This window comes from Microdochium trichocladiopsis, assembly GCF_020744255.1.
Source record: "Microdochium trichocladiopsis strain MPI-CAGE-CH-0230 chromosome Unknown B0I36scaffold_5, whole genome shotgun sequence".
NCBI classification, from domain to species: domain Eukaryota; kingdom Fungi; phylum Ascomycota; class Sordariomycetes; order Xylariales; family Microdochiaceae; genus Microdochium; species Microdochium trichocladiopsis.
In genome coordinates, this window is record NW_025763548.1 from 804,393 (window position 1) to 829,581 (window position 25,189).

The window sequence follows — 25,189 nt, forward strand, 5'->3', positions numbered from 1 at the left end:
CAAGCGTGCCGCCACCGGCAGGGTCTACGTCTGGCTGGTTCCAATGCAGTGGCAGCCACTTGATTGTGCGGGCGTTCATGTTGTGGGCGAGAGCCGGAGTCCGCGTCTCAGTCCTGGCCCGTCCACCCTGGCGCGGGCACGCAAAGCACAACCTGGCATCTAATCATGATTCGTAAGCTGGCTGCGGACAGGAACGTCACTCAGTCAATCTCAATCCCTCCACACATCGACTGCGCCCGGTGCATCAGACAGATTCATCCCTTGTTCACAGCCGCTCGTCACCCCTGTCGCACGCACCGGCCCGCTACAAGCAGCTTGGCGGTAATTGCTGGACACGCAACTACTTCCTGGCATTCTGTCCAGTTCAGAGAGGACTGGCCGCGCTTGGCCCCCTCGCAGCAGGCCAATCAATCGCCAGCCGTTCCCGACGATCCGGTGACTTAGACGACGGCCCGCGCCACCTTGGACCATTGCTCCGGCTCCCTGGAATATCAACTCGTCTTCTTAAATCAGGACCAAAAATACACACGCCGACCATGGCCTGGCATGATCTGATCAACGCTCTCTCGGTGCCCTACAAGGTCCCTGGTGAAGGCTTCTGGGGCCCCAAGACGGTCACACTCAATTTCTGTGAAGAGGTACCTCATCTTACGAGTTGATGCGCAGTGCGTCGATCTTGGCTGACCTGGTCCAAATCATCTAGGACTATGTCGTTACTCACTATGTCGCAGAACTCTGTAACGTGAGTGACATCTTTGTTTTGGTCTGAATTTGAGTCTGTCCGACCGTACTCGGGACGCTGACTTGTTTTGTGGTCCGCAGACAGTGACCAATTTCCTCTTCATTGTGCTTGGCGTCCGTGGTCTCCGAATGTGCCTGCGTAATCAGCATGCGCCCATCTTCGTCATCGCCTTTCTTGGCTATATGACAGTTGGTCTAGCCTCGACCTTCTTCCATGCCTCCTTGAAGTGTAAGTAACTATCTCCATCGTGCTGCTGGGCCTCCGGCGAAAAGAGTTCTTGTTCTTCACCACGGAATTTGAACGAGCTATTGGCTGATATTACCTCAATGCTTAGACTGGATGCAACTAGCCGATGAGCTTAGCATGATCTACACCACGTTCTTCATGCTGTATGCCACTTTTGCGTATGACAGGTCTCCAATCTTTCGTTTTCTACTTAGCATAGGACTTGCTGCAACTGCCTGGTACATCACAGTAAGTCTGGCCCAAAATCATACTTTCTTGGCATCTGAGTCGACCTAATATCTTGTGCCAGGCGAGATACTATGAGACAAAGGATCCCCAGTTCCACCAAGACGCATACGCGGTACTCACAGCCACGGTGGTGTTCTCGAACATGTGGATCATGGAGTATAGAGTGCGGCCACAACTCGAGACGCGAGAGAGAATAGCCACCGGCCGTGCAGACACTCCCTCAAGCAATGCTACCATGACCCAGATGTGGAAGATGGTTGCGACTGGTAAATCGGCTTTCACGAATCCTCGGCTGGCGTTATCAAACTGATCTTGTCACTTGCTAGGCCTGACCACCTTTCTGGGTGCCTGGGGAATCTGGAACCTGGACAACATTTACTGCAGCACCATTACCAGCTGGCGCAGAAGCATGCAGCTGCCCTGGGCTGTCGTCCTCGAAGGCCATGCTTGGTGGCATCTTGGAACCGGAATAGGGGGTAAGTCAGGCAGGCACAGCAGCACATATGCTGACGTTTTGTCCATAAGAGAGGAAGAATATTAAACAGGGCGTATGGACTGACCCTGCCTGCAGCGTACTACTATATCGTGTGGAGGATCTGGATCCACCGTTGTCTTGCAGGAGAGGAGGACAAGTTTCAGTTGGTCTGGCCCTCTGTCCTTACATTTCCAAAAGTCGTCTACCGACCAGTCGCGGGCCACAAAGAGGCCAGGAAGAACCAGTGATAGCGAACACACATTAGCTCGGGGAAGCAAACTGCTCCCCATGACCAGAACCCTGTCCAGGATGATGGAGGGACCATACAAAAGCTGGGGCAGCAGCTTCGCCGAGTCACACGAGACACTCATTGGCAATCTTGCAGTGCTTGGCAGTGACATATAGATATATAGACACTTCGACTCTGTCTGAAATTTGAAAGGCAGCTTTGCCTATGAATGATTTCGTGTAATTACTGGCTACGCAACGAGCGACCTCATCATGGGCTACCCGGGATCCACCTTGCCCCGGGCATGGCACCTCACAATTTCTGTGGACCTACAGCACATCAAAGTGCCCCGCGCCTCCAGGCCATGCGCCCAAGTCTGCACATTGTCGTTGCTCACGACGGAAGCCAGTCAAAACCCCTTCGACTTCAATCAACATGTCCATATCGAACGAAGCTCTGCAGAAGGCAAGTGGTGACGCGCTGCACGCTGGTCTTGGGGCGGGTTTGCTGTTGAGGCTGTCTCGCCCCAGTCCATGGCCCCCCTTTCAACACCGAGACGCTGTGTCGTGATGTTTTAAAGGCATGCCTGAAGAAGAACGTTGGCTGACCCGCTTACGCAACAGCTCCTTCGGGAGGTCGAGACGCAAGCGATCGCTGCTCAGCAGCAGATCTCGCTGGTCAAGACGCAGCAGGCCTCGAAGCAGAGGGAGATGCGCATGGCCCAGCTCACACGCGCGGAGCTGTCTTCTCTGCCAAAGGACGTCGATGTGTACGAGGGGGTCGGCAAGATGTCAGTCATTCAACCTGCAAAGAGTCACACAGCAGAACCTCTGACTTCCCGGGGAAGTTCTCCTGTCAGGATGAGCTACATACTAACGATGGGCACTCTAGGTTCGTGGCATTGCCAATGTCCGAGATGGACGGGAAGCTCGCTTCTCAGATCAAGGACGCTGAGGGCGAGGTGGAGGGCCTCGGCAAGCGTCTCAACTATCTCGAGATCTCTCAGAAGAACAGCCAAGAGCAAATAATGCGCATGCTCGGCGGTGCCAGCGCATCGTGAGGATGAGCTGGCGTGCGAAAGCCACCAAGAGGTGCCTATGGAGTTTCGCAGCAACCAATGCGTCAATGCCTCTGACTGCAGGGGCAACTCCTTTATGACGCTCCGTCGTGCCTATGTGCCATTTCAACCTTCTGCTTGGCCGCACGACAGGACATGGCGTGCCCTTCCTTTACGAGCTGGATCGAATCCGTAGAGGGTCCGGGACATGGACGCCGGCGTGGTGAGCATGCAGTAGCTGTCGAAGGGAACGGGGACACAGCAGATAAGTCGTAAGGAAAGACGACGTCGCCTTGTCTCTTAGGAGCCTGCTGGCAGGGCCGATCTTGTGGATAGTAACGAACGGTCACAGCCCATACCCTAAGGTAGACAGCTACCACTTATGCATAGGATCGATGGAATTGAAGCAGTCTAGCTTATGTGATGCGATATAGTCGTTGCCTTTCGTGACGACAATATGCTGAACAGGTTGGCCTGCATATTTGTACCTTGAGTCAATTCTTTGTGAGTGCCCGAAGGTTCACGATGTTCCGAGTCGAATGCGGCTTTGGTCACTGTCCGCAGATATTTCCCACGACAAGCGAAAAGACCGCTCAAGACCAGCCCATCACAATATTAGGCGGACAAAGAATACTTCGGTGGCCTTGGCGCCACGCATGTCTTCGGTCTGGTCCGTCTCGGGTTCATTACGACGACCATTTTACTTTCTACTTGTTCCCTCCCGCACCAAGACATCATTGCGCATCGCTTCCGCCCCTCACAGGGGGGTCAATGTCAGCACTAGCCGAAAAGAGATGGGCTCGGCAAGGATCGTGCTTCAAGCCCCATGACATCGAGCGAAGCGAAACTGGCTGGATCGTGTGCGGAACAGTTGACAGATGTGTCCAGTGCCAGAGACAAGGAATCCTTCGGAGCTGTGTGACCGAGGCCATCTCAATCGTCCACGGGAAGCAAGAATGGTCTGGGCGAGCTGAGAAGAACCCTCCTGGACGAGACGATGTGCTCTCTGGAGCATGGGCTAATAATAGAGCAGGCCCAGAGACAGACCCTGTTGGATTTACTGGGGCGGGGCTCAGCGACAGGATGCGACCCCTCCAAGTATAGCCCCTCCTTGGCCAGACATATGACCTGGTGGACCACAGAAGCACTGGCGAGGCAGCCGAAGCGTCAACACTTGCCTTGATCGACGTGCTCTCAGCCCTGCAAGGCGGCGGGAGCCCTTGCGAGGAGGCCCGTGTCTATTCGCTCCCTCGTGCGGGCGTGGGTTGTTGCGAAACATGGCGGCTGTGGCTGCGGCTGCGCATTGCTGCGGCCCCCAAACCGCGGATCCCCCCTGTGACTCTGTCTTTGGCGGCACGCTGCCAGCCTGTGACTGTGGCGGGTCCAGTACCCTTCCTTCCCAGCACATCTCCCTCGATCTCGTGAGCCATGACAGCGCAGCAAATCTGTTCGAGTGACCCAGCGGGTTGACAGCGACCAGTCACATGGCCTCCTCCTGCGCGCAGGCGAGCATCTCTCCCAGCGAGGCTATCTTTGGCAATTCCACTGTCCAGGTACTGCTGTCGGCCCCGTCATGTGTCCAGCCCATGGCTAACTCGAACCAGGTCAGGAGCCGTCGATGCCCGTCCCGGCCCTACGCAGCTGCTCCCGCTGGTGTGCGACCACGGCACCACGGCCCACACTAGTGACTGGCCGGATTCTCGACTAACATCCCAGGCCCCTTGTCTGGGCAAGGTCTCGACGTCTGGACAAAGGATAATCGAGGCGGTAGCGTTGACCCCGCGCCGCCCCTGCTTTTCAGCCCAGGCTTTGACACTAACAATGCTTGGTTTGCTGCTGGCCCTCTCCCGATAGCGGTCCAACGTACATGAGAGCCATAGAGGACCGCCCCCAGGAGAAGGGGGCTGGGGTCGAGCCGATCTCTCTGTCTGCTCTGCTGGCAAGACTTGCACCGTGGGCCGGCCTCTAGACGCCAGTCATACTACCTTATGGTACTTGCTAAGAAATTACCGGCTGGGTGGAGGAGACGGCCGTGGATGCTCGGCACCATCGAGCCCGCCTCACACCCTAGCCCCCCATGTATGGCAGCATGCATGCATACATGCATGCATGGCCTCAAGCGGCCTCACCCAAGCCACAGGCATCCATCCAGCAAGGGCTTGCCGGCAAAGTACTGTCCTGTATCCCTGTGGCCTCCGATGAGCTGGAAAGCAAGCACCGCGGCCCGCCACCCCACCTCCAAGACCGCGCTCCCGGTCTCACTCACATAAGCACCCCCCCGCCTCTCTGCTCCGGCTGACCTTTCCCCCCCTCTCCTCCTCTGCCTTTCTGACTTATACTATTCTCACTCTGTTCCTTACACTGCTGGTGGCTGTCGTGCCTTTCTATGTACAGCCCTGCAGGCGCGAGTGCTCTCTCTTGAAGCCATCTCAGTATATTTTCATCTCCCCCACTTACACACACATATCCAGTCCTGTACACCTCTCTGGTCTGGTGTATAACCACCACCCGGTATACACAATGGGCCCGCGTTCCAGATACAGCGACTCCTACAGTGACTCGGACTCCGAGCTGGACGTCCGGATCAGCCACCGTCATGGCGTCTCCCCGGGCCCTCCACCGCGGCCTGCCATGCGCCCAACCGCCCCCGTCACCTACGTTGAGCCGCCGCGCCCGCGTGTAGAGCGCCGGTACTGGGAGGAAGACCGCGAGCGCGACCGGCGTTATCTCAGCACCGGCAACGACCAGATGGTCATAACCACCAAGCACCGCTCCAAGTCCCGGGACCGGCGCGCCAGCTCGCCCTCCTACCCCCCCGTCGTCCAGCAGCCGGCCCAGCCCGTCGTGGTCAACACCCACATCTACAACAACTCGGACTCGGACTCTGACTCGGACTCGCGCGCCTCGAGCCGGCGCCACCACCGCAGACACCGCCGGCGCTCGTCCTCGAGCCGGTCTCGCTCGCGCTCGCGCGACCGCGACCGGTACGCCCTCGAGCGGGTCCGGACCGAGTTCGAGCTCGAGCAGCAGCGCCGCAAGTTCGAGGAGCTCGAGCTCCGCGAGCGCATCGAGAAGGAGGAGAAGCGCAGGGACCGCACCGCGCGGGAGGAGCGCGAGCTGCGGGACGCCAAGAGGGAGCTGGACGAGCTCCGGAAGGTCAGGGAGCGCGAGGAGGTCGAGAGGGCTGCCAGGGAGGAGCGCGAGCTGCGCGAGGCCAAGAAGACGCTCGACTCGATCCGCAAGACGCAGGAGGCGGCCGAGGAGGACCGCCGCCGGCAGCGCGCCGAGAAGGAGGAGCGCGAGCTCAAGGAGGCCCAGAAGGAGCTAGAGAAGATGCGCGACGCCAAGGAGCGCGACGAGCTCGAGAAGAAGATCAAGCAAAAGATTGAGCTTGAGCGTCTCCGCCAGGAGGAGGAGGCTGCCGCCGAAAAGAGGCGCCGCGACAAGGAGGCCAAGGAGGCCATCGAGAAGTACAAGCGGGAGGAGGCAGAGAAGATCCTCAAGGCAAGGGAGGAGCAGGAGGCCCGCGATAAGGAGTACAAGGCTCGCCTGGAAGAGCACCTGCTCAAGTCTGGCCTCGGCGACAAGGAGATCCAGGCGATCATGGAGGGCAAGAAGATAGAGAAGAAGAAGGAGGAGAAGAAGGACAAGGGCAAAGACAAGGATGACGGTGACCGGCCGGTGTATACCAAGATGCTCCGCCGCCACCTCTCGTTGGAGACCCTGAGAGTCTACAACTACGACTTCGTTCTTGATGCTGTAAGTCAAGACCTTCTTCTGCTTTTCGCCGGTGGAGCAGCCAACGCTAATCATGACCTTTTGGCACTACAGAACCCCGAGTACGTCCTCATCAAGAGCTGGGTGCCCGAAGAGCAGCAGGACATCCTGTGGCAGCACACCAGATACTTGCGTGAGCAACGGTCGCACGGCGGCAGGCTCATCATGTCCATCGACGAGAAGGAGGAGAAGCGCAAGCACCACCACCACATGCACCACCACCTGATGCCCGAGCCCGAGTTCGAGTGGGTCCGCAAGAAGGAGAAGAAGGACCGCAAGCGGAGCAAGTCTCCGTCCATGCTGGTTTGGATGGCTGGTGGGCGTCCTGCATAAGTTCGTAGACAGAAAGGCTCGTTTTTCTTTCCTTCGTGACTGGGGAAACGGGAATGAGGATCACGGGATCAACGATTGCTTGCCACACTGTACCACTTGCTTTTATCTTGAAATTCAAATATACCACTTTTCCCACTCGCCACAATTTGATGAGTTCAAGCAACTCTCCTTAGGACCAAAATGATGTATTGATTTGAGGGGGTATTATCCAGAACCTGTCAACTTTTTCTGTATATGGAGCTTGCGGATCCGAAACGGCCCGCCTTCGTGCCCTCGCGCTCCGTTCGTGATGATAATCATACAAATCCCTCGCCACCGAGAGCGACAGAGCTCTATCTAGGCTCCGCGGGATTGCTCTTTGCTTGCATCTTTGAGCCCGATCGGGCGAGACGTCGCAAAATCTAGTGTCAAATCGTGCACTGCCCACCAGCCCGGCGCAGGGAACTCGACAGTTTGTAGCTTTTTGACCTGGCCCATATGAGCTCAACTACGGCCACCCCTGTCCACGATACTAGAGCCGTCCCCGTTTGCGACTTCACAGCTTGACCTCCCCCTTCGCAATTCCACTTCCTCCACCGCGGCTCCACGTCCGTTCGGCACGACTGACCAGCTCTTCGTACAGCATCCACGCGAGCGCCGAGCTGACAGCCTTGCGAGTCATTCGCAGCGCCAGGCCGTCGTACAAGCTGCGGAACCCGTCCTCGCGGACCATGCGCGAGCACGCCTGCCACATGTTGCGGTACTCCCTGGGCCGGAGCTGGATGCGCGTCTTGACGGCGTCGAACGGGTTCGAGATGAACGAGCACGTCGCGCCCGCCAAGGCGCCGGAGGTGAAGTTGATTGTGGCGGATCGGGAAGAGGCCATGTCTTTGCCGCTCCCCCTGTCGGAGGCTGTCTGTATGGATGCGGCCGCCTTGGTGGCTGCCGGGTCGATGGTGGTAGGATACAGCCGACTCAGCCTCTTCTTGAACTGCTCGTACGTGAGCACGTAGAGGCCCGCATATGGCGCATCGCGGAGCGCCGTGGCCCCAAACCCGGCGAAAAACCCCGGGATCCGCTCGGTTCGATATATGTCTCTCGCGGCGCCCAATATAGACCGGTATGAATACAGATTCGACTCGTAGCGAACCTTGATCACGGTGAGCGGCATGAGGATGAACCCCGCGAATGCCCGCGCCGAGGCCCCGGCAGCCATGTTGGCCGTGTTGGACAGCTTCGGGAGTGCGGACGAGTATTGTTGTTGTTGTTTGGTTGACGGCTTTGAATGGCCATCGCCAAGCGGGATCGTTCCTGCTGAGCCTGCCGAGAGCAGAGCGGCCTGCTGACGGATCGTGTTCAAGGTGGTAAAGTATATGGCGGACCCGATCCCTGTGCGGAGAGCCGAGGGCGCGGTGCCCCGCCAGAAGGCGCGCAAGGCATTGGGAGAGGCGGCGATCTCGCGAAAGGAAGAAGTGATGGAACTGGAGCCGGATTGCTGGACGCGTGTCTTGAGCAGGTCGATCGGCTGGAGCAGGACGGCACCAAAGATGCCAGACCCGAGACCGGCGGCGAAGTGAAAGGCTGTTGTTGGTGGGGCGGGTTTGGGGTCAGCGGGCAGGACCGATCATGATGTGAGCAGGGAGAGACGAGGCGAGTAGCAGCTCACCCTTTGAAGACGACCCATTGGAGGGGCCGGACTGTGCCATAGCACCGGCCGGAGGCGCTGTCTAGCGGTCCAGCAGTAGCAGGGCGTCCAGCTTCGATCAGTCGAGAGGCACGAGAGCGTCTGGTGGGTGCGGGCACATGAGCCTCGGATGGGGCGGCGCACTGGGAGGTGCGGCAGCTTTGGCGATCAGGACGACATGTGGTCAGAGAGGGCTGCGTGCTCTTGTTGGTTTTGGGGCGCTTGGTTATGTTCGAGGCAATTAGGCGGTTTGCAGACTTCCAAGGTTGAGCTGCTTGCCGTGGGGTTGTGCAAAGTCGTGATGTACAAGACTCAATGGCAGGCAGCTCAGCTCGCATGGGCTCGGCTTAGGCAAAATGCTGAATCGTCGGGGCGTGACGGTGCCGGTGCCCGCCCGCCGTTCACTGTGGGCCTTCAGGACCCCCGGACCGGAGCCAGCGCTCGCAGCACGTCACGGCTTACCTCATCCGGCATGCGCACAGGTCCCCCAACAGCCATCGCCTCCTGCATTCGGTCTCTACAAATCGCGGTTTCAAACGGTGCGGTTCATGTTTGGAATTCAGCTCCTCTCTTCAAGCTCGAAGATGCTCTTTCTGCGCCACAGTCTTCAAGCGTGGTCTGCTACGACCATAGCACCGAGGGCCAGTATCCTGTTGCGTCGTGCTCCGCCAGCAATCCCTACAGGATCCCGCTGCGGCATTGTTACCTGGGGCCTTGTAGCGGTGCACTTTGCTTCGCAGACCTACTGAGGGCCCTCCTCTTGTAGCAATCAGCTTCGTTGAACCATGCCCCACAGGAATGATCCGCTGCTGCGACATTGCATGCATATGCTACCGTGTGAGGTCGGACGAAGCCGCGTTGTAGCCTAACCGATGCTCAATGACAATGTGAGACCGCTCCTCGTGTAGCTGTGGACTTTGTTCCGCTTGCTACGGCGCTGGCAGTTTGGCTGGACTTCGTAAGCCCGAGCCGCTTGTGATACTCTTTGCGCGGGTGGCAATGTGAGTCGTCAAGTCTTGGCCGCCGGGTCTGAAGTTCCCTTGTCCTTAGCACCAACAATGGACTCGAGTCTACCTGCCATGACCCGGTGACGCTTCACCACCTCAACCCACTCGTCCTCTGCCGTCTCCCCGACATCGATAGAGGCCAACAACAGACTGAAGTCACCGCCCAGGCGACCCAGACTGCCCGCGCAGTACAGGACCTGTGTTAGTAAGCTGTCCCGAGACGGCTGGTCCTTCACAGTCGGCAGGTATACACGTAATGTCTCCATCAACATCTCTATCAAATGCAAGGGGAAGGTCGCTATCGCTGATGGCAGAGCCTGGAGTTCTTCGGCATCCGATGTTTCCTCTGGTCCCTGCGACGGGGCTGGAAAGATGCTGCGAAACATGGAGACAATGGCAAAGCTCTGTTCCCGAAAGATTTCGATATAACGTTTGAGATACCGTTCTGTCTGTTGTCCACCAGACCATGCGGCACCTGCGCTGGTCTGCTGCTGTTGTCGCAACTTTTCCTGGTCGGCCAACTCCCGCAGCGGCTCAAGAGCACCCAGCATGGTAAGGAGCGTGGAAAGACGACATGCGAGGAACAAGGCCCCCAAGCCACCACCGTGGCCACCGGCACTGGTCTTGTCCAACTCGGGTACAACACGGCGGAGCCAGCTGATCGCACGCAGCGCCGCCGCGAGCTTGAGCCCGGGGGCACGGAGGCTGGCAATGAGGTTCTTGGCCATGGCCTGCATGGCATCCTCAGCCTGGCCTGAGACCGACGAAACAAGAGGCGAGTCCGGGTACAAAGCTTGCAATCGACGAATATGGCCATTCAGGTCGAGGGCGGACGAGTAGTTGGCAGCGGGAGTAGCTGAGCCAGACGAGATGGCAGTGGCGAGCAGAGTCGGCAGGTCTAGTACGTCCACTAGCCGTTCCACGTTGGAAGCAAGAAGCAAGGCTTTTTTGCGCGCGTTGAGTATCTCGTTGTCGCCAGACTTGTGATAGGTGCTGGAGAAGCGTACGGCCTCTGCATCGAGCTTTGGGATGGCAGCGGAAAGGTCGCTCGTGGAGGATTCGAGGACGGGGAGGGCTGCCCGGAGCTGAGCATGTTTCTGAGCCGAAGCTATGACAGCCTTGTGCGAACGCTTGGATAGAGACTGCAGCGAAAGTAGCAGCGAGTGTGAGGATTGGGAGAGGTATTGTTGCTCGACCGTGTCGATCTGGGCGAGGGGCATGGAGGCCAACGTCGAGAGATACTGGAGCGCAGCAGCGCTAGGAGCTGGGCGCGAAGCGGTTGTGTGGCCGACTGCGGAGGGGGTCGCTGCATCCGGCACGAGCAAGTCGTAGAGAAGGTCGGCCATGATGGCGTGTCCTGGGCCCGACTAGGAAGCAGCAGCTCGTAGGCGTGGTTATCGAGTGGCAGCAGTGGTCATGAGGACGGTGTCATGGGCGGTCGCAGCTCCGTCGTGAGGCAGCTAGCACGAGTGTGGGGCTGTGATGTCGCGACGTGGTGTGTTGGATGGAGGAGTGAGTGGACGTCGAGCCGGCCTGTCCTGGCCAGGCCACGCGGGTGGTGCATGTGGTGGTTGCTGTCCCGGGCACAGTGGGAAGCCTGCGTAGCACAGGACCCTGAGATCCACAGGCACGCTGCCGTTGGCCACTTACTTCCCCTAACGGCAGCTGTCCAGCTGCTCAGGTGCAGGGGTTCCCCCGCCGCCGCCCCAACAAGATGACATGACGCCCGCCCGCCGCCTTCACGAGCCATGCTGCGCTGCTCCTCCTCCTCTCCGCATCTTGCTCTCCCGTCTCCCGGCACTGCTCATTCACTCTCCCCTTTTCCCACCTGTCCAACGTCATTTGACAGTTCAGGCGTGCACCAGCAACGAAACCGTGTGCCTGCCTGTCGACGGCTAGATTCGACCTGCACGTCGCCATCAACTCCCCGCGTTGCTCGATCCTCGAGCTTGACCATCGGGGTCTTCGTCCCTGTCACGCGGATTCACCCATAAGCCACACTTGCTGCAGCTCCCTCCTGCCGCGCCTGATCACGAGCCCCGTCAATTTCGGCCATCGTCACGTCGAGTCTTTGCATTTATAAAGGACAACCGGGATTATTCCAAGCTGTGTTCCCAGCCTCTCGCCCCTACATCGAGCACATCTACGAGAGCACGATCTGAAAGACCTGAAAATCGCCCGCCATGAAGGACCCATTCTTCATCCCGCCGAGCCCGATCCTGAGCAAGGCTGTACAGCCTCTGGCGGACTTTTTCTCGCTGCCGACGCTGCCTCTGCACATCCACGAGATTGTCATCATGGCGTCCTTCTACCAGTTCGTCGCCACCGTCATCTCGCCCCTCGTTTCACTCCTCATCTTCCCTACTCAATATGAGGCTCTGTCACGCTCCAAGAAGCTCAGCTGGGATGTCCACGTCGTTTCCTTGGTCCAGAGCACCACCATCAACATCCTGGCACTCTGGGTTCTTTTCACCGACCAGGAGGTCAAGGAGATGGACTGGCAGGAGCGCTTGTGGGGTTATGACGGGGCGGCGGCCATGATCCAGGCCTTTGCTGCCGGCTACTTCGTCTGGGATCTGATCATCACGGCGTCCAATGTCAAGATTTTTGGGCTCGGCATGCTCGCGCACGCCATTTCGGCCCTGCTTGCCTACTCTTTGGGTTTCGTAAGTCTTGCCAAGAGGACGATCGCGTCACCAGCACTGCTGTTGCTAACCTTATTCTTGATGCGAAGCGACCTTTCGTGAACTATTACAGCTGCAACTTCATCCTGTGGGAGCTGTCATCCCCATTCCTGAACATCCACTGGTTCTGCGACAAGGTTGGCCTCACGGGCTCCAAGTTTCAACTTTACAACGGCTTCCTCCTGATCGGCACCTTCTTCTCATGCCGCCTGGTCTACGGTACTCTGAACTCGTACTGGGTCGCGAGGGACATTTTAGCTGGTATCAATGCCACGCCCAATGTGATGGCGACCCTAGCGGCCAAGGACGCTGCCAACGTCACTCTGCCAGTCACCCTGCCGGCTTCATACGAGCAGACCATGATTTACGTCAACGAGAATACCACCGTGCCCTTGTGGCTCGCGGCGGTCTACATCGGAGCAAACCTGACCCTGAACTGCCTCAACTTCTACTGGTTCTTCAAGATGATCGAAGCCATCCGCAAGCGGTTCGACACTCCGGATGACAAGGCCGCGGACAAGAAGACCGTCGAGACGGAAGAGAAGCCCAAGGGTGCTGTCGAGGGCGCCACGACCGCCCTCGATGGTCCTGCCACAGAACTCAAGATGCGGCCGAGACGCGGCACTCTTCTCGACGGTGAGGAGGCCGATCTCCCGCCGCCCAACTAGTCAGTCTTGGACCAGAGGCACAATGTGTGCGTAGGCTCGGCACGGTTCTGAGCTTCTGTTGGACGTCGATCTTAAGGGCACGTGTCTGAGTGCAGAGCGGGAATGGCCTGGTCTTGCAGGACGAGGAGGCGAGCAAAGGACGCTCCATTCGATATTAGTTTTTGAGAACTTTTGGGTGCTTGCGTATATATATATATAGAAACGCGATAATCACACTCTCGGTGTGCCCCGATTGATCAAGGGCGGCGCTTTATACGGAACGAGGCAATACATAGCTAAGGCAAACAACGAGATAGGTATCATATCGATTAATCAGTTCTTGCTCGCGACATCACCTTGTGTTTTCCCAATAGTCACAGCCAGCTAGGGCGGAATGGCAATGATAATTGGCTACCAAAGTGAAAAGTAATGCTGTTCCACGCGAAATGCTCATCGCGCGTGTGACCTTGCCAAAACGAAGAGGAGCAGCAGGAAGCCAGTGGTAGAACCAGTACTAATAAGCCAGACGAATGCCAACAACTTAGACATCTTCGAAGACTCTACGTAGCTTATATGTAAAGTATTTGTATATGTATATATATAGACATTAGAACCACACTCCATCCCCCCCCCCCCCCCCCCACATGTCCTGTCCTCCCGCTCACACGCATTGTCCATTCCTAGCGACTTCCTGGTCTATCATCATCCTTGTAGAATGGTCGCATCCCTCTCGAGCCTTACACGCCGTGCATGCTCGCCACCCTCGTGGCGCTACAGTTCAGCCAGAACCGTACGCGGATCGGGTTCACTGACAGACGACTCAAAATCCAAACGGGTTGTCCGGCGCTGCAGAGGTAGGCCACATGTCAGTCATCAGACGAGATCAAGGAGATGGCACCAAGCAATGGTGCAAATAACTTACTAGCTGCGGACAAGTTTGCACGACGGCCCGTCGGTTGAGGCGCAATCTTTTCTGTGACTCCGAAACGCACAGGCGGCGCAGGGCCCGTCTGCTGGGGCTGAAGCGGTTGCAGTTGTGGCGGGGGTGACGTGCTGTTGACCCCGTTGCTGTAGCCCGGGCCGGCGCCACCACCCACGCGGGTGAAGCCGCCGAATCCGGCACCAGTGGGTTGGGGTTGCATGGGCTGCATGGGCTGCATGGGCTGCATGCCGGTCCTGTCGGGCTCAAGAGCCGGTGGCAGGAAGGAGTTGATGCCGGTCTGCTGGGGGAACTGCTGTTGTGGGGGCTGACCAAAGCCACCTGCGAAACCCGTGGGCTGATTGTTGATGGGCGAGAACTGCCCTTGTGGTTGGAAAGGTCCTTGTTGCATCTGGCCCATCTGAGGCATGCCCGTCATGTTTGGCTGCATGAATTGATTCGGCTGGAAACCTGTCGGCTGTGGCATCATGCCAGGGTTGTAAGACATGCCTGTCTGCTGGGGTTGGAACATCCCCATCTGCTGCTGCTGCTGTTGTTGCTGCTGCTGCATCATCATCATCATGCGTTGTTGGTTGATCTCGTTAAGGCTTTGCCCGGGAGGAGCAATGCCCGTCGCTTGAGGCTGCATTGGGGGCAGATTGAAAGCGCTTGGCTGGGCAGACTGTGGTGCTGAGAGAGCACGTCCTGGCGGAGGAGCAATCATTCCACTGCCAACACCAGTCATTGCGGGAGGTGTCGGGCGTGCACGAGGTCCAAGCCCGAGGCCCAAAGGCTGCGCCGGGGCTGGCGACCCCGTCTGCAAGGGTTGAATGCCTGTGATCTGCTGAGCGACCCCAGTGAAGAAAGAAGGAGTGGCGCCTTGAGGTTGGGTCTGTGTCAGCTGTGGTTGGAGCGCGGATTGCGGTTGCGGTGGCGGCTGTGTGATCGCCGGTGGTGGTGCTTTCGTGGGCTCCAGCGGTTGTGAGAGTAAAGAGAGCTCCTGCATGGACTGAGTAGGAGGAGGCTGTGCCGGCTGAGGCGTGGCCTTGGGTTCCGGAGAAGCGACTTGCGCCGGTCTCGCAGGGGCTTCGGCTTGCTTCGAGGGCTTGACATCCCACGCATCATCGTCGAAGCCGCTACTGCCTGCAGTAGTAGGGCTCTTCGTAGTCTTGGGTCGGCTAACCACCGGGGAGCTCGTCTCAGAGCTGTCGGCACTGTCGTCCTTTTGCTGAGAAAAGGCCTTGGGGTCAACTACATCACTCGTCTGTGTCGCTGGCGCGGGCCGCCCCTTCCGAGTGTTATTTCGTAGCGTTCCACCTGGGCCGGAGAACAGGCCGCCACCGCTTTCACCATCATCAGCCGCCTTCTTCTTGCCGTCGCGCCCAAACTTCTTGTCTAGGTAACGCATAACCTTCAGTATGTCGCCTTCCCGGAGTCCAAGGTTGCGAAGGACACTGGCATCGACATCGGGCAGTACGCTCTCGTCCATGGAGTCCTTGATAAAAGCTTGCGCATATCGCTCACAAAGCCCGACAGCGACGTCGCACGACAAGAAAAACTGGAACCAGTCGTAGTCGGACTTTGGTGCCTCAATGGTCGCGCCAACCTTGGCTCCTTGCGGTCGCGAGGAGCTGCTTGAACCACTAGGCCTCGACTTTGCAGCTCGCTTAACGTCCGACAGGGGACGGTCTTCGTCGAGCGACTTGCCTGTAACCTGCTCGACGTACTCGATGTCCTCTACTGACATCTTAGCCACAGGAACGGCGATCTTGACACCATTCATCTTGTGGAGGTTGATCTTGCCGTCCTTAAGACCAAGGAACTGGGCTTCGACACTGAACGACTTTGAGCGGTCTGTCCAGGATCGGACCTTTTTAGGGTCAGGCTCTGCGTGCATGGGTCAGTGACTTTCTTCTTGAGATGATGGAAGAATGCTTCAACTTACTAGACTTGGAAGAGCTTGAACGTGAGCTCTCGTTCCTAGTGCTTTCACGCCGACTGCTTCCGTCTGTAGGCTCCTTCTTGAGAGCCTCGCGTGTCAAGCGTTGCTCTTCGAGTCTGTTCTGCGCCACATGAGATTTTCCTGCATTGATGCCGGACGTGGACGATGCAGCCATTGCCGTTGTCGGCGTCTTTACCGTCTCAGTGACCTCGACATAGCTGCTCGGAACGACGCCTTCCTTGCCGTTTTTTACTCTGCGAACCAACCACCACTCATCGCTCTTGGTGTCATCAAGCACGATTACGTCGTCACCAATGGCGACAGTGACCTCGTCATCACCTTGCGCCATGAAATCGTACAGCACAAGACCCTTTTTCTGAAGCTGGCCGGTCCCGGCGGCAATGACCTCGCGGAGGCCTTCGGCACGCATAGCACCGGAGAGCTCGCCCAATGCGCTCACAATCTCCTCAGCAGTGTCCTTGGCTCCCGCATGGAAGTCGATGCTCTTGCTCGGCTTGACGAGCTCCATAAAGACGTGCTTGCCTTCTCTCGAGTAGTGCGTCATCTTGTCGGCGGTCCACTCTTGCGTAGGACCATCCTGCGCATGCTCAGGAGCAATGAGGATGACGCCTGTCTTGAGGTTCACGCCAAGAGTCGTGGGCATTTTTTTCTTCTTGCCCATAACTGAAACCATTTCGTTGATGTTGTACATGTGGAAACCTCCAGGCGCAATCCGTGCAGCCTGGCTGTCGCGCGAAGCTTCCTCATCGTAATGGCGACTCGACGTTCGAGGCGGCGGCGAAGCGAGGGAATCATCGTTGCTCACTACAGATTGATGTCTCGGACGGTTCGGTAAAGCAGGACTGGGCTCTTCCTCGGACTCTGAGTACATCTGTCTGGAAGGAGCTTGGATTGGGCTGGGTGGTGAGGCGCGGACTGCGCTCCTGCCAGCCATGACGCCTGCCAGAGCCGCGGCTGGTCCGGCCGGTGCTTCGGGACTCGGAGGAGCCACATCGTCGGCGAACGACACTTGGCGCGGCGGCAAAGGCGGGCTCGCAGGTCCATCGTCCTCTTCGACGCGCGCAGCCGGGGGCCGAGTTGGAAGACTGGGTGGAGGTGGCGCGGCGGCGGCGGTGGCAGATCCAGCATCGACCATCTCGATGTAGTTGGCTGGGGCGAAGCCGAAGTCACCCTCGTAGGCGACCAGGATCCAGTCTTCATCAGTCGTGTCGAAAACCTGCAACTGTGCTTCTTCCGGAAAAGACAGCTCTTCATCGGTCTGGCGGGTATATTCGTATAGAGAGCGCGCGTGGCCAACAGGGCCGACCTGTTTAGAGCAGACAGCGAGATTAGCTTTGACACATTGTGTATCGCCGGGCAATTGCCAGCATCACGATAGCGTTGGCGGTACGGACCTCCTCGACATAGTTGTTGGGTATCAAGCCGACAGGCTCGTCATCGTCCTCCACGTCGGCCTTCTTCTTGGCCTTCCACCAATCATCATCTGTGCTCTTTTCGAGGACGTAGAGGACGTCCCCTTCCGTGAGCTGAAGCTCGCCCTCTGATTGCGGCGCATAATCGTATATGGCCTTGTATACACCAAGAAACCCCATTATGTTCGAAAAAGCGCCGTCGCTTGCGCCAGAAACTTGGACTCGTGAGGCAGGCCGGGCAATTGTGATCGGGCTCGAGAGCTGCTAGTGGCGCGCATGCGTGCGGACAGGACACGGCTTAAATGAGGGGGTCGCTCCTATCGCCAGACCACAGTTGGACTCCGCGACCGGACTGGCGGTTGGGCGATTCAGGATGGGATCTGCTGCTGTCGTTCAAGGCCTAGGGAACGTATCCGAAGCTGGCGATGGCGTCTTCGGAGCAAAGTTGGTGCTCGTAAAGGTTCGATGGAGCGGCCGTGGAATTAGGGGCTGGGCGTTGCCTGGGAGAGGGTGAGTGCTGCGCGGGCTGGGCGGCACAGGGGTCGCTCGACTGGCTTGTGTCGGCTCGAAGCTCTAGAGAGAAGTCTATAACACGGAATGAGTGCTGTGTAGCTCTCGAGCTGTCGGAGACGCTGCCTGTCGACTGGTGAAGGAGGCACGAGTGGCCAGCGGATTGGGCGTGGGAGGTGTGCTGGGGAAGCGGAGCTGGTGACATGAGCACAGTAACCAGGAGACAAGAGGGATTGGAGCCCCGTCATGCCCGCCTGTCGCCGGTGCTGGCGCCTGCGTAATTGAGAGAGAGGTGGGAACTGGATTGGGCAGGGGTCCCACAGCTAGCGAGTAAGGCATGGCTCGGCGCGTCCAGCTCCTGCTGTCCGAAATACTGATGCACACAAATCTCTATAGATGACGCGTGCCGGTATATGCGGACACCTGAGATCCAGTCCATCTGTTCCCGGCGAGCGATGTTTCTCTAGCCTCCATCTGACTGCCGTCCTTGACAAAGAGATAGACGTGATGCTCGCATGCCAGGAACCTAGCATTCATGGTTTGACTCCACAAAATATCCAGCGCTTGTGAATGCCTTGGGCCCAGCCAAATTGGTTGTTGTCTCGTTCCGTAAGCTCGATCGGATGCAGGATGACACACGCAGCTGGCCGTGCCCGCAGGTCTGACGTAATCTGCACGACCAGACAGGCTACTCCGCTGTTCACATTGCACAGCTGATTGCCCACGCGAGTACAAGCCAGTCGTTGCTTTCAATACTTATTGGTGCATTCTATGAGGATTTAGATATTGCATCAGGGGCCAGTAACTACTTGAAAGCACCCGGGTTGGGTCGCTGTGATCATCCACGTTATAATATTGCAGTACAGCCACACCAAGTCATATCGACATGTCTTCTGACTTCGCATCTAGTGCCCTTCCTCTGTGCCGCTCGGCTGACGAGTCAGATGCTGCGAAGCACTCAGATCGTCCGACTCATGCACCGAGCTCTGCCTCACGCTCCCTCGTCGAGAGGCTCGGGTCATCATGCCAGGCAGGTAACGCGGCTCATGGCCTGACAAATGTTTATCGCCGTCGGGGCCCCAGGGTCCATCTTGCGTCTTGTTCCCCACGGGAGATCCGAATGCATTTTGGCCAGCTCCGGGAGGAAGGTCAGCCTGTGAGACAGATCTGGGCAGTCTCAAGTCAGCTGCTGTGCTGATACTAGGAGCATGGGCCTTGATGGACGAGTTTGGTGAAGCTGGAAATGTTTCCGGCACGCTCTGCTGCAAGGTGTCAGGGCTGGTAACTAGGTCACCAGCTTGTGTAGCCGTGTACTTGGAAATCCTGTTGCAGAGGCCCGAGTCAGTAATGATGCAAAATAATTTCAAGCGGGGGTAGCATACATGCGGTGTTCCTCGACCCAAGTGTGGTATCTGAACTCCTCTCTGCGATCCGGCACGTTTGTCTTGACCATCTTGTTCCCTTCTCTCCCCGGCAGGTTGTACCGGTCACCTAGCCATTGCTGTTTGATGGAGTGCTCGTATCCGCTCTGCTTGACCGAGTTCTTGGCCAACTCGCACATGTCGACCGGGCTGAGCTTGTAAATCTGAGCCGCGACAGCATATTCTTCCATGAGGGGCTCCTTCGTGAAGGCAAACTGCAGCGGGTCATCCGTTGACAGGGAGACGTTCAGTCCGCGGCGGAAGTATTGGTAGAACGGGTTTCTTTCGTATGCGAGAAAGAGGGCGTTGTTACTGAGAGGCGACATGGCAATGCCAATCTGTTCCAGATAGAAGATATACTGCAACAGAGGCACCTTCCGAAGTAGAAGGCCATGACTGATGCTATGGCAGCACAGAAGTGCGACCGCCAGATGCTCGCTGTCACCCGCTTCTCCGCAGTGTGGCCGGAGGACAAATGTGTTGAACCCACGCTGTCGGCGCCAGAAGTTCAGTGACGTCATGTTGGCAAACAGGTAGTACTGCCAGTAACTATACGGAGGGTTCTGCTTGGAGGTCCATTCCTTTGGTACTGGGAACTTCTTGTACAGCCGCCGCTCGATCTTGCTCTCATCATCTACGCTATCGAAGCCGATGACTCTCTGCAAGAAAATGTGCAGTTTCGGGTGGCTGGTGGGGTCCTTCGTCACTTCGAAGAGTGGTTGAAAGACGTTTTTGATGACTTGCTCGTACGACTCCATGAGATTCGAGGCCTTGTACACATCGTACAGGCGAGGGATCTGGATCAGCCATCGTACGTTGTGCGAGAAGAGCTTGTTGTCCACGACCCAAGCTGCAAGTTTATCCCATTCATCCAGAGACTTGCCGTAAATTGAGATGCGCCATTCCACCATCTGGTACTTGCTGGATTCCAAATCAGCAATCACCTCCTTGGTGATTTCAGCGAGATACCGGCCTTTGATGAAGTTGTCGGTCTTGAGGAAGATTGTTCTCAAACGCGACTCGCCAATCGGGTTGTATTTCAGGTTGAACTTGTCAAAGCGGTGGAAGGAATCGGTGTGTGCCTAAAAATGAGGTGTTATTCGGACGACTCGGGCACAGCAAGGACAAACACTCAGCAAGCCACCCAGTGCTTCCACTTACATGCATATCAAGAGTGTCAATGCTGAGATCGTAAGCAGTCAGGTTGATGCTTTCAAAGACCTCCGCGAGTGTGAGCTCCTTGCCATCTCGGTCGAGGACAACTTCGTCGGGATGCTTCTTCATTTTGCTCTTGATGAAGCGAAGAAGGTGCTTTTGGTTCATGCAAGCAGAGTGGTGTACGTGGGTATCAACCTTTCTGACGTTGTAGAAATCTCTGTGGGGCACCTTCTTGCTGTCGGCGGTCTCCTGATACTCATTCAAAAGGGTGTACAAATTAAATTTGCCCTCCAGGTACTGGAGGCGTCTGAAGGCGAAGCTTTTGCTGGGGCCATCAGACGAGATTGCCAAGATTTGCTCAAGGTCGATATAAAAGTCCTTGAGGGTAGGAACGCCTACTACTGGAGTGTTGGCCACTTCTGCTGCCGAATTCTCGAACACTTGGTAGACGCCGCTTTCGTCAAGGCGATAGGTGAACTCGCTTGGGGGTGGGAATGGCGCGACTTCCGCCATGTCAAAATCTTCTCCAACATCGTGACCGGGCTTTCTCTTCCTCACAGGCTTCTTGTTCTCGTTGCCCTCTGCGCCGGGGTCTGTCGATCGCGAAGGGGTAGACTGTGGCGGCGGCAGAACCGTGCTGTTGCTCATGCTGTTATTACCAGTCACGGGAGCCGGTGGATCCTGATGTCCAGCTGGACCGACCCAAGCAGGCTCGGGTGGTGGTGGGTAGATCTCCCAGCTGGGCTCGTCCTTTGGGTTATCCCCATCTCTCTGCAGCGAGAGCCGAATGTACTTGTGGCGCAGATCGATGATCTTCTGAATACTTTGGAAGATGGTGCTCAGCTCGGCCGTTATGTATGCGTCGCCAGCGTCCCCAGAAGCAATTCCATTCGTGAGGCCGTCAGGTTGTCCCACTCCAGGCTGGGGGCCTTGTTGGCCGTGGACGGCAGGGTCGAGGGAGATTGGTGCAGATGTGGGTGGCAGCTTGACAGAAGGTCTAGGATACCCACCCAATGATGGCTGCGTTGCAGTCCGGGGCTCGGGTCCAGCACGATGAGAAGTAGGCATGGCACCTGCAATGTGCGGAAAGTTGTAGCTTTCAGCAGCTGCCGAAGGCAAAGACATTTGGCTGGCGCTTGAGGGAAAGTGTCCGTTCACCGGGGCCTGTCCAGCATTGTGCAACGAGAGGGTATCAATGGCGGGCAAGCGAGTACCTGCCGAGAATGCAGGGCTCCCATGGGGAGTGACCTGAGATTGGCCCCAGGCCGCTTCCCCGGTCTTCACCAGATCCAGTTGGCTTCTCTGGTAGAAGAGTTTGGCATCCGTCTGCGTCATCTGGCGCTCGGCGACAGGATCGTGGAAGGTTGTCCTCTTAGGAAGATCGCGAGGGAGCATTCCGTCCTGATACTCTGGTCGAGACTCTGCAGTACGGCTCGTGCCTAGACCATGCCCAATTGCACCCGCCTCCGAGTCGCTCTCCGTCTCATTATCATAGTCCTCGGCGCCGTCGGAGTCATGTTCGAGCTGGTGGTGCGAGGGGTGAAGCTTGGGTGAAGGCTCCTCGGAAGGAGGGTCGTGGTCGAAGTGCGCAGTTGCTGCTTGCCCAGCCGGTCAGGTCAGCGAAAGTGCCACGGGACAGCACATCCATGGCTAGGATGAGCATCGCAAAAATTGAGAAGAAATTGGATCCAAATTGTACTAACACGCCATTTTCCCAGCGCCCGAACTAACAGCCTTCGTTCTAGTAGTTCTATCTGAGGTTGACTAGACCGATCAGGGAACAAACCACTAGCCGTGACACGGTTGATATGGGCTGTAGAGACAGGGAGCCGTCAATGTTGAAGAGAAGATGAAGAGATGGACCAGCAGGTTGAAGGTGTCTTGCAAAGCAAGACCCAGGTCGATGGCAAGGTGGGGTTTGCTCTGAGCTGCAAGGGCGCTGTTTGGTCAACTAACCTAACAGAACCACGTCAAGCTGGTGACGGCAATTGCAAGATGCGGTGGAGACCTCCCAGGTGAGAGAGCGTGGGGTGGGGTGTTGGACGGGTCGTTGTTTCAGCTCCTCAAGTCGACTCGGCATGCCAGGGTATGCTCTGCTCGACAAAGTGCAGCTTCTTTTTTTTGTGAAGTCCAGGTCATGCAAGGTACAGTCATGGTCACCATTTTTTGACTCATCCCCAAGCAGGCCAAAACCGTATTTCGGCCGTCTGTGGCTTTGTTGCCTTTCAACCCACGGGAGGCTCCGGCGGTCTCCGCAGATAGCGTCACTGGTGGGGGACTCCGCGAACCCTGGCTCACCTAGGTGTAACTGTTGACTAGAGTCCATTTGTTGACCTCTTCAGAACCTCACCATATAATTGTGCTCTGTCTTCTCAGAATACATCCACAGCGGAGGTAGCCAAGTGTTGGGACTTTGGGATTGGCAGCACGGCAGGATATCATTGGTGTGTACGTGATACGTCCAAAGCGTGCGTCCGGGTTCGTAGACCAGAGTATCTTTTACCGGATCTCAATGAAGTTGCAGACCCTGGCGCACTACGCCTCTGGCCGGTGGCCGCCCGCCGCTGGTGGTGGAGTTTGACCCTGGTCTGCGCCCGCACTCCGCCGACTTCCGAAAGTCGGCAGCAATGTTCTAGAAGTCCTGGTACTTCACAGGGCACTGACGACCATCATCGTGGATCTGGCTTCAAGCTCTCAATGGCTTGACTACCGCAGGTCGAACTTAAAAATGGTTGTCTGCGGCTACAAGCATGATGCCCTCAGCTAGAGCTGGTGCTTCCGCCACGCCATCCTAACCTCAGCCAATTGCGAAAGGACGTAGATTGGCTAAGTGAGCTCGCACTGTGATTAGTCATGCACTCATGCACCAGACGTGTCTCGTGGTCGCCTGGAATCAATTAAAGCCCACCTGGGCAGGCGCGTCAAGCATCGAGCAAGACGCGTCGTCTCATGCCCCACCAAGGAAGTCGAACTTGTCTGCTCACTGTCAACACAACACCAACGCCGCTGAGGAACTAGCACCCCGGCACCGCTTGCACATATCGATCCACGACCAGGAAAGCAGCTGCTGGTCGCCGTATTTCCAACGAAAACTTGTTTTCCCTGACTACAAGCATAGAGCACTGAATCATGGCCGGTTCGTTGTCAAAAGCCAGTGCTCCGTTGCTGTGAGCTGGTCGCTAACTATCCCAGATTACGGCGGTGGCTACTCGACAACTTCCTACGGGAATGGTGGAGGCGAAGGCGGCGGCGGCTTCATGTACGGTGGCTCCCAAGGTGGCAGCCAAGGCGGTCAGAAGGTGAGTCGCCTTGATGCAAGCCGGCGGATGGTTCTTGTGCCATCCATGCCTGCCAACCCGTGCTGACCTGGCTCTACGATACGCACAGAACTTCGCCGATGAATCATTACGGCCAGTCACCATCAAGCAGATCATTGATGCTGAACAAGGCGCCCCAGAAGACCCCTTCCGGATCGACGGGCAAGAAGTCACACAGGTCACCTTTGTCGGCATGGTGCGCTCGATATCCCCACAGACGACAAACATCACGTACAAGATCGATGATGGCACTGGCATCATCGAGGTGAAGCAGTGGCTCGACAGCGATAAGCAGGACGAGGCGTCCTCCAAGGCCGACATCCCTCTCGACAGTTACGTTCGCGTCTGGGGCCGAGTTCGCAATTTCAACAGACGGCATGTTGGGGCTCATGTCATCAAGCCCGTCCAGGACTTTAACGAGGTGAACTATCACCTCCTGGAAGCCACTTACGTCCATCTCTTCTTCACAAAGGGCGGGCTGCCCAGCGCTGGTGGTGCAAATGGCTCAGGCGGCGACAGCATGTTCGTCGACAACGACTCGTACGGCAACAGTGGTGGAAATGCCAGTTTGGCTGGCATGTCTGCCAATGCCCGTAAGATGTTCCAGTGGCTGCAGAACGCGGAAGGCGGCAACGAAGGTGTCAACTTGCACATGATTGCGCAGGGTGCTCGCATGTCCGTACCGGACGTCATGGCTGCCTCGGAGGAGCTGATAGGTCCTGGGTTGATCTACACGACTGTTGATGACGAGACTTTTGCTATTCTCAGCTACTGATAAGCGGAGACGGAGTCGGCACATAATTAAGAGTATAGAAATGCGATCAAAACTGGCGAGGACCCAAGCCGGATTCTGACGTTCTTAAACCAACATTTTGTCTCGCTCGATCTCCAGCGGATGCATGGCCACGTGGAATGACCTGCAATATCAAAGCACCAGGCACATATATTGGCCTTTGCAAGGGTCCCCGTGGCTCAGTCCAGTGACGTCCATATTTGAACAATCGTGGGGCTGATGCGCATGGATTGACTAGTCGTGGAAATGCTTTCACGGCAGAAGTAACTTAGGTGTGTAGACATGCAGAACCTCAGGCTTCACCAACATATGCGTTTGGCGACGAACGCCACTGCAAATGATATGGTGCGGACACTTTTGCGCCGCCCGGAAGCCATATTTTTGAGTGCAACTGAACGGCCAGCTGCATTCGTTGCTCATCGCAGCACACCATTTGGTCGCCCTCCACAGTGTATAGTGCTCGCCCATGTGAGATAGACACGGTATCGGCGGCTTGCTCAGGGGTGCCCCTTGTTGCAGATCTGACTAGGAACGGTAGGCCAGCCGTCAAGGCTAGCCCAGCGCAAGCTGGCCATCGCTAGCCGCGCAAAGCCTTCACGACGTAAGCG

General features: G+C 57.1%; 7 protein-coding genes across 7 annotated transcripts; 4 read left to right on the top strand and 3 right to left on the bottom strand.

Annotated features, from left to right (window-relative positions):
* Positions 1 to 536: 536 nt before the first annotated feature.
* Positions 537 to 2,980, top strand: B0I36DRAFT_362612 (ceramidase-domain-containing protein; the record flags this gene model as incomplete). The annotated part of the gene is made up of 9 exons (XM_046158682.1): positions 537 to 638; positions 704 to 742; positions 823 to 970; positions 1,077 to 1,216; positions 1,278 to 1,482; positions 1,543 to 1,692; positions 1,788 to 1,858; positions 2,544 to 2,710; positions 2,812 to 2,980. 9 exons carry the CDS (start codon positions 537 to 539, stop codon positions 2,978 to 2,980), a joined length of 1,191 nt encoding a protein of 396 aa, XP_046012482.1.
* Positions 2,981 to 6,604: 3,624 nt separating this feature from the next.
* Positions 6,605 to 7,404, top strand: B0I36DRAFT_322490 (uncharacterized protein). The gene is made up of 2 exons (XM_046153859.1): positions 6,605 to 6,736; positions 6,809 to 7,404. The coding sequence occupies exons 1-2, from the start codon at positions 6,671 to 6,673 to the stop codon at positions 7,085 to 7,087; spliced, it is 345 nt and encodes a 114-aa protein (XP_046012483.1). The 5' UTR covers positions 6,605 to 6,670; the 3' UTR covers positions 7,088 to 7,404.
* B0I36DRAFT_267370 (mitochondrial carrier domain-containing protein) lies at positions 7,394 to 11,301 on the bottom strand. Its single transcript, XM_046151231.1, has 3 exons — positions 9,804 to 11,301; positions 9,379 to 9,477; positions 7,394 to 8,647 (listed from the first exon to the last, which is right to left on the bottom strand). The coding sequence occupies exons 1-3, from the start codon at positions 11,101 to 11,103 to the stop codon at positions 7,623 to 7,625; spliced, it is 2,424 nt and encodes an 807-aa protein (XP_046012484.1). The 5' UTR covers positions 11,104 to 11,301; the 3' UTR covers positions 7,394 to 7,622.
* Positions 11,302 to 11,515: 214 nt separating this feature from the next.
* On the top strand, positions 11,516 to 13,402 carry B0I36DRAFT_383735 (TLC domain-containing protein). The gene is made up of 2 exons (XM_046160971.1): positions 11,516 to 12,423; positions 12,492 to 13,402. Exons 1-2 carry the CDS (start codon positions 11,941 to 11,943, stop codon positions 13,107 to 13,109), a joined length of 1,101 nt encoding a protein of 366 aa, XP_046012485.1. The 5' UTR covers positions 11,516 to 11,940; the 3' UTR covers positions 13,110 to 13,402.
* A 325-nt stretch (positions 13,403 to 13,727) lies between these two features.
* Positions 13,728 to 18,061, bottom strand: B0I36DRAFT_322495 (uncharacterized protein). Its single transcript, XM_046153860.1, has 4 exons — positions 17,365 to 18,061; positions 15,953 to 17,276; positions 14,011 to 15,894; positions 13,728 to 13,934 (listed from the first exon to the last, which is right to left on the bottom strand). Exons 1-4 carry the CDS (start codon positions 17,560 to 17,562, stop codon positions 13,909 to 13,911), a joined length of 3,432 nt encoding a protein of 1,143 aa, XP_046012486.1. The 5' UTR covers positions 17,563 to 18,061; the 3' UTR covers positions 13,728 to 13,908.
* A 1,001-nt stretch (positions 18,062 to 19,062) lies between these two features.
* Positions 19,063 to 22,301, bottom strand: B0I36DRAFT_114310 (uncharacterized protein). Its single transcript, XM_046147934.1, has 4 exons — positions 22,175 to 22,301; positions 20,475 to 22,066; positions 19,279 to 20,395; positions 19,063 to 19,215 (listed from the first exon to the last, which is right to left on the bottom strand). Exons 1-4 carry the CDS (start codon positions 22,179 to 22,181, stop codon positions 19,178 to 19,180), a joined length of 2,754 nt encoding a protein of 917 aa, XP_046012487.1. The 5' UTR covers positions 22,182 to 22,301; the 3' UTR covers positions 19,063 to 19,177.
* A 1,100-nt stretch (positions 22,302 to 23,401) lies between these two features.
* On the top strand, positions 23,402 to 24,668 carry B0I36DRAFT_322497 (replication protein A 32 kDa subunit). The gene is made up of 2 exons (XM_046153861.1): positions 23,402 to 23,770; positions 23,859 to 24,668. Exons 1-2 carry the CDS (start codon positions 23,729 to 23,731, stop codon positions 24,561 to 24,563), a joined length of 747 nt encoding a protein of 248 aa, XP_046012488.1. The 5' UTR covers positions 23,402 to 23,728; the 3' UTR covers positions 24,564 to 24,668.
* Positions 24,669 to 25,189: the final 521 nt, after the last annotated feature.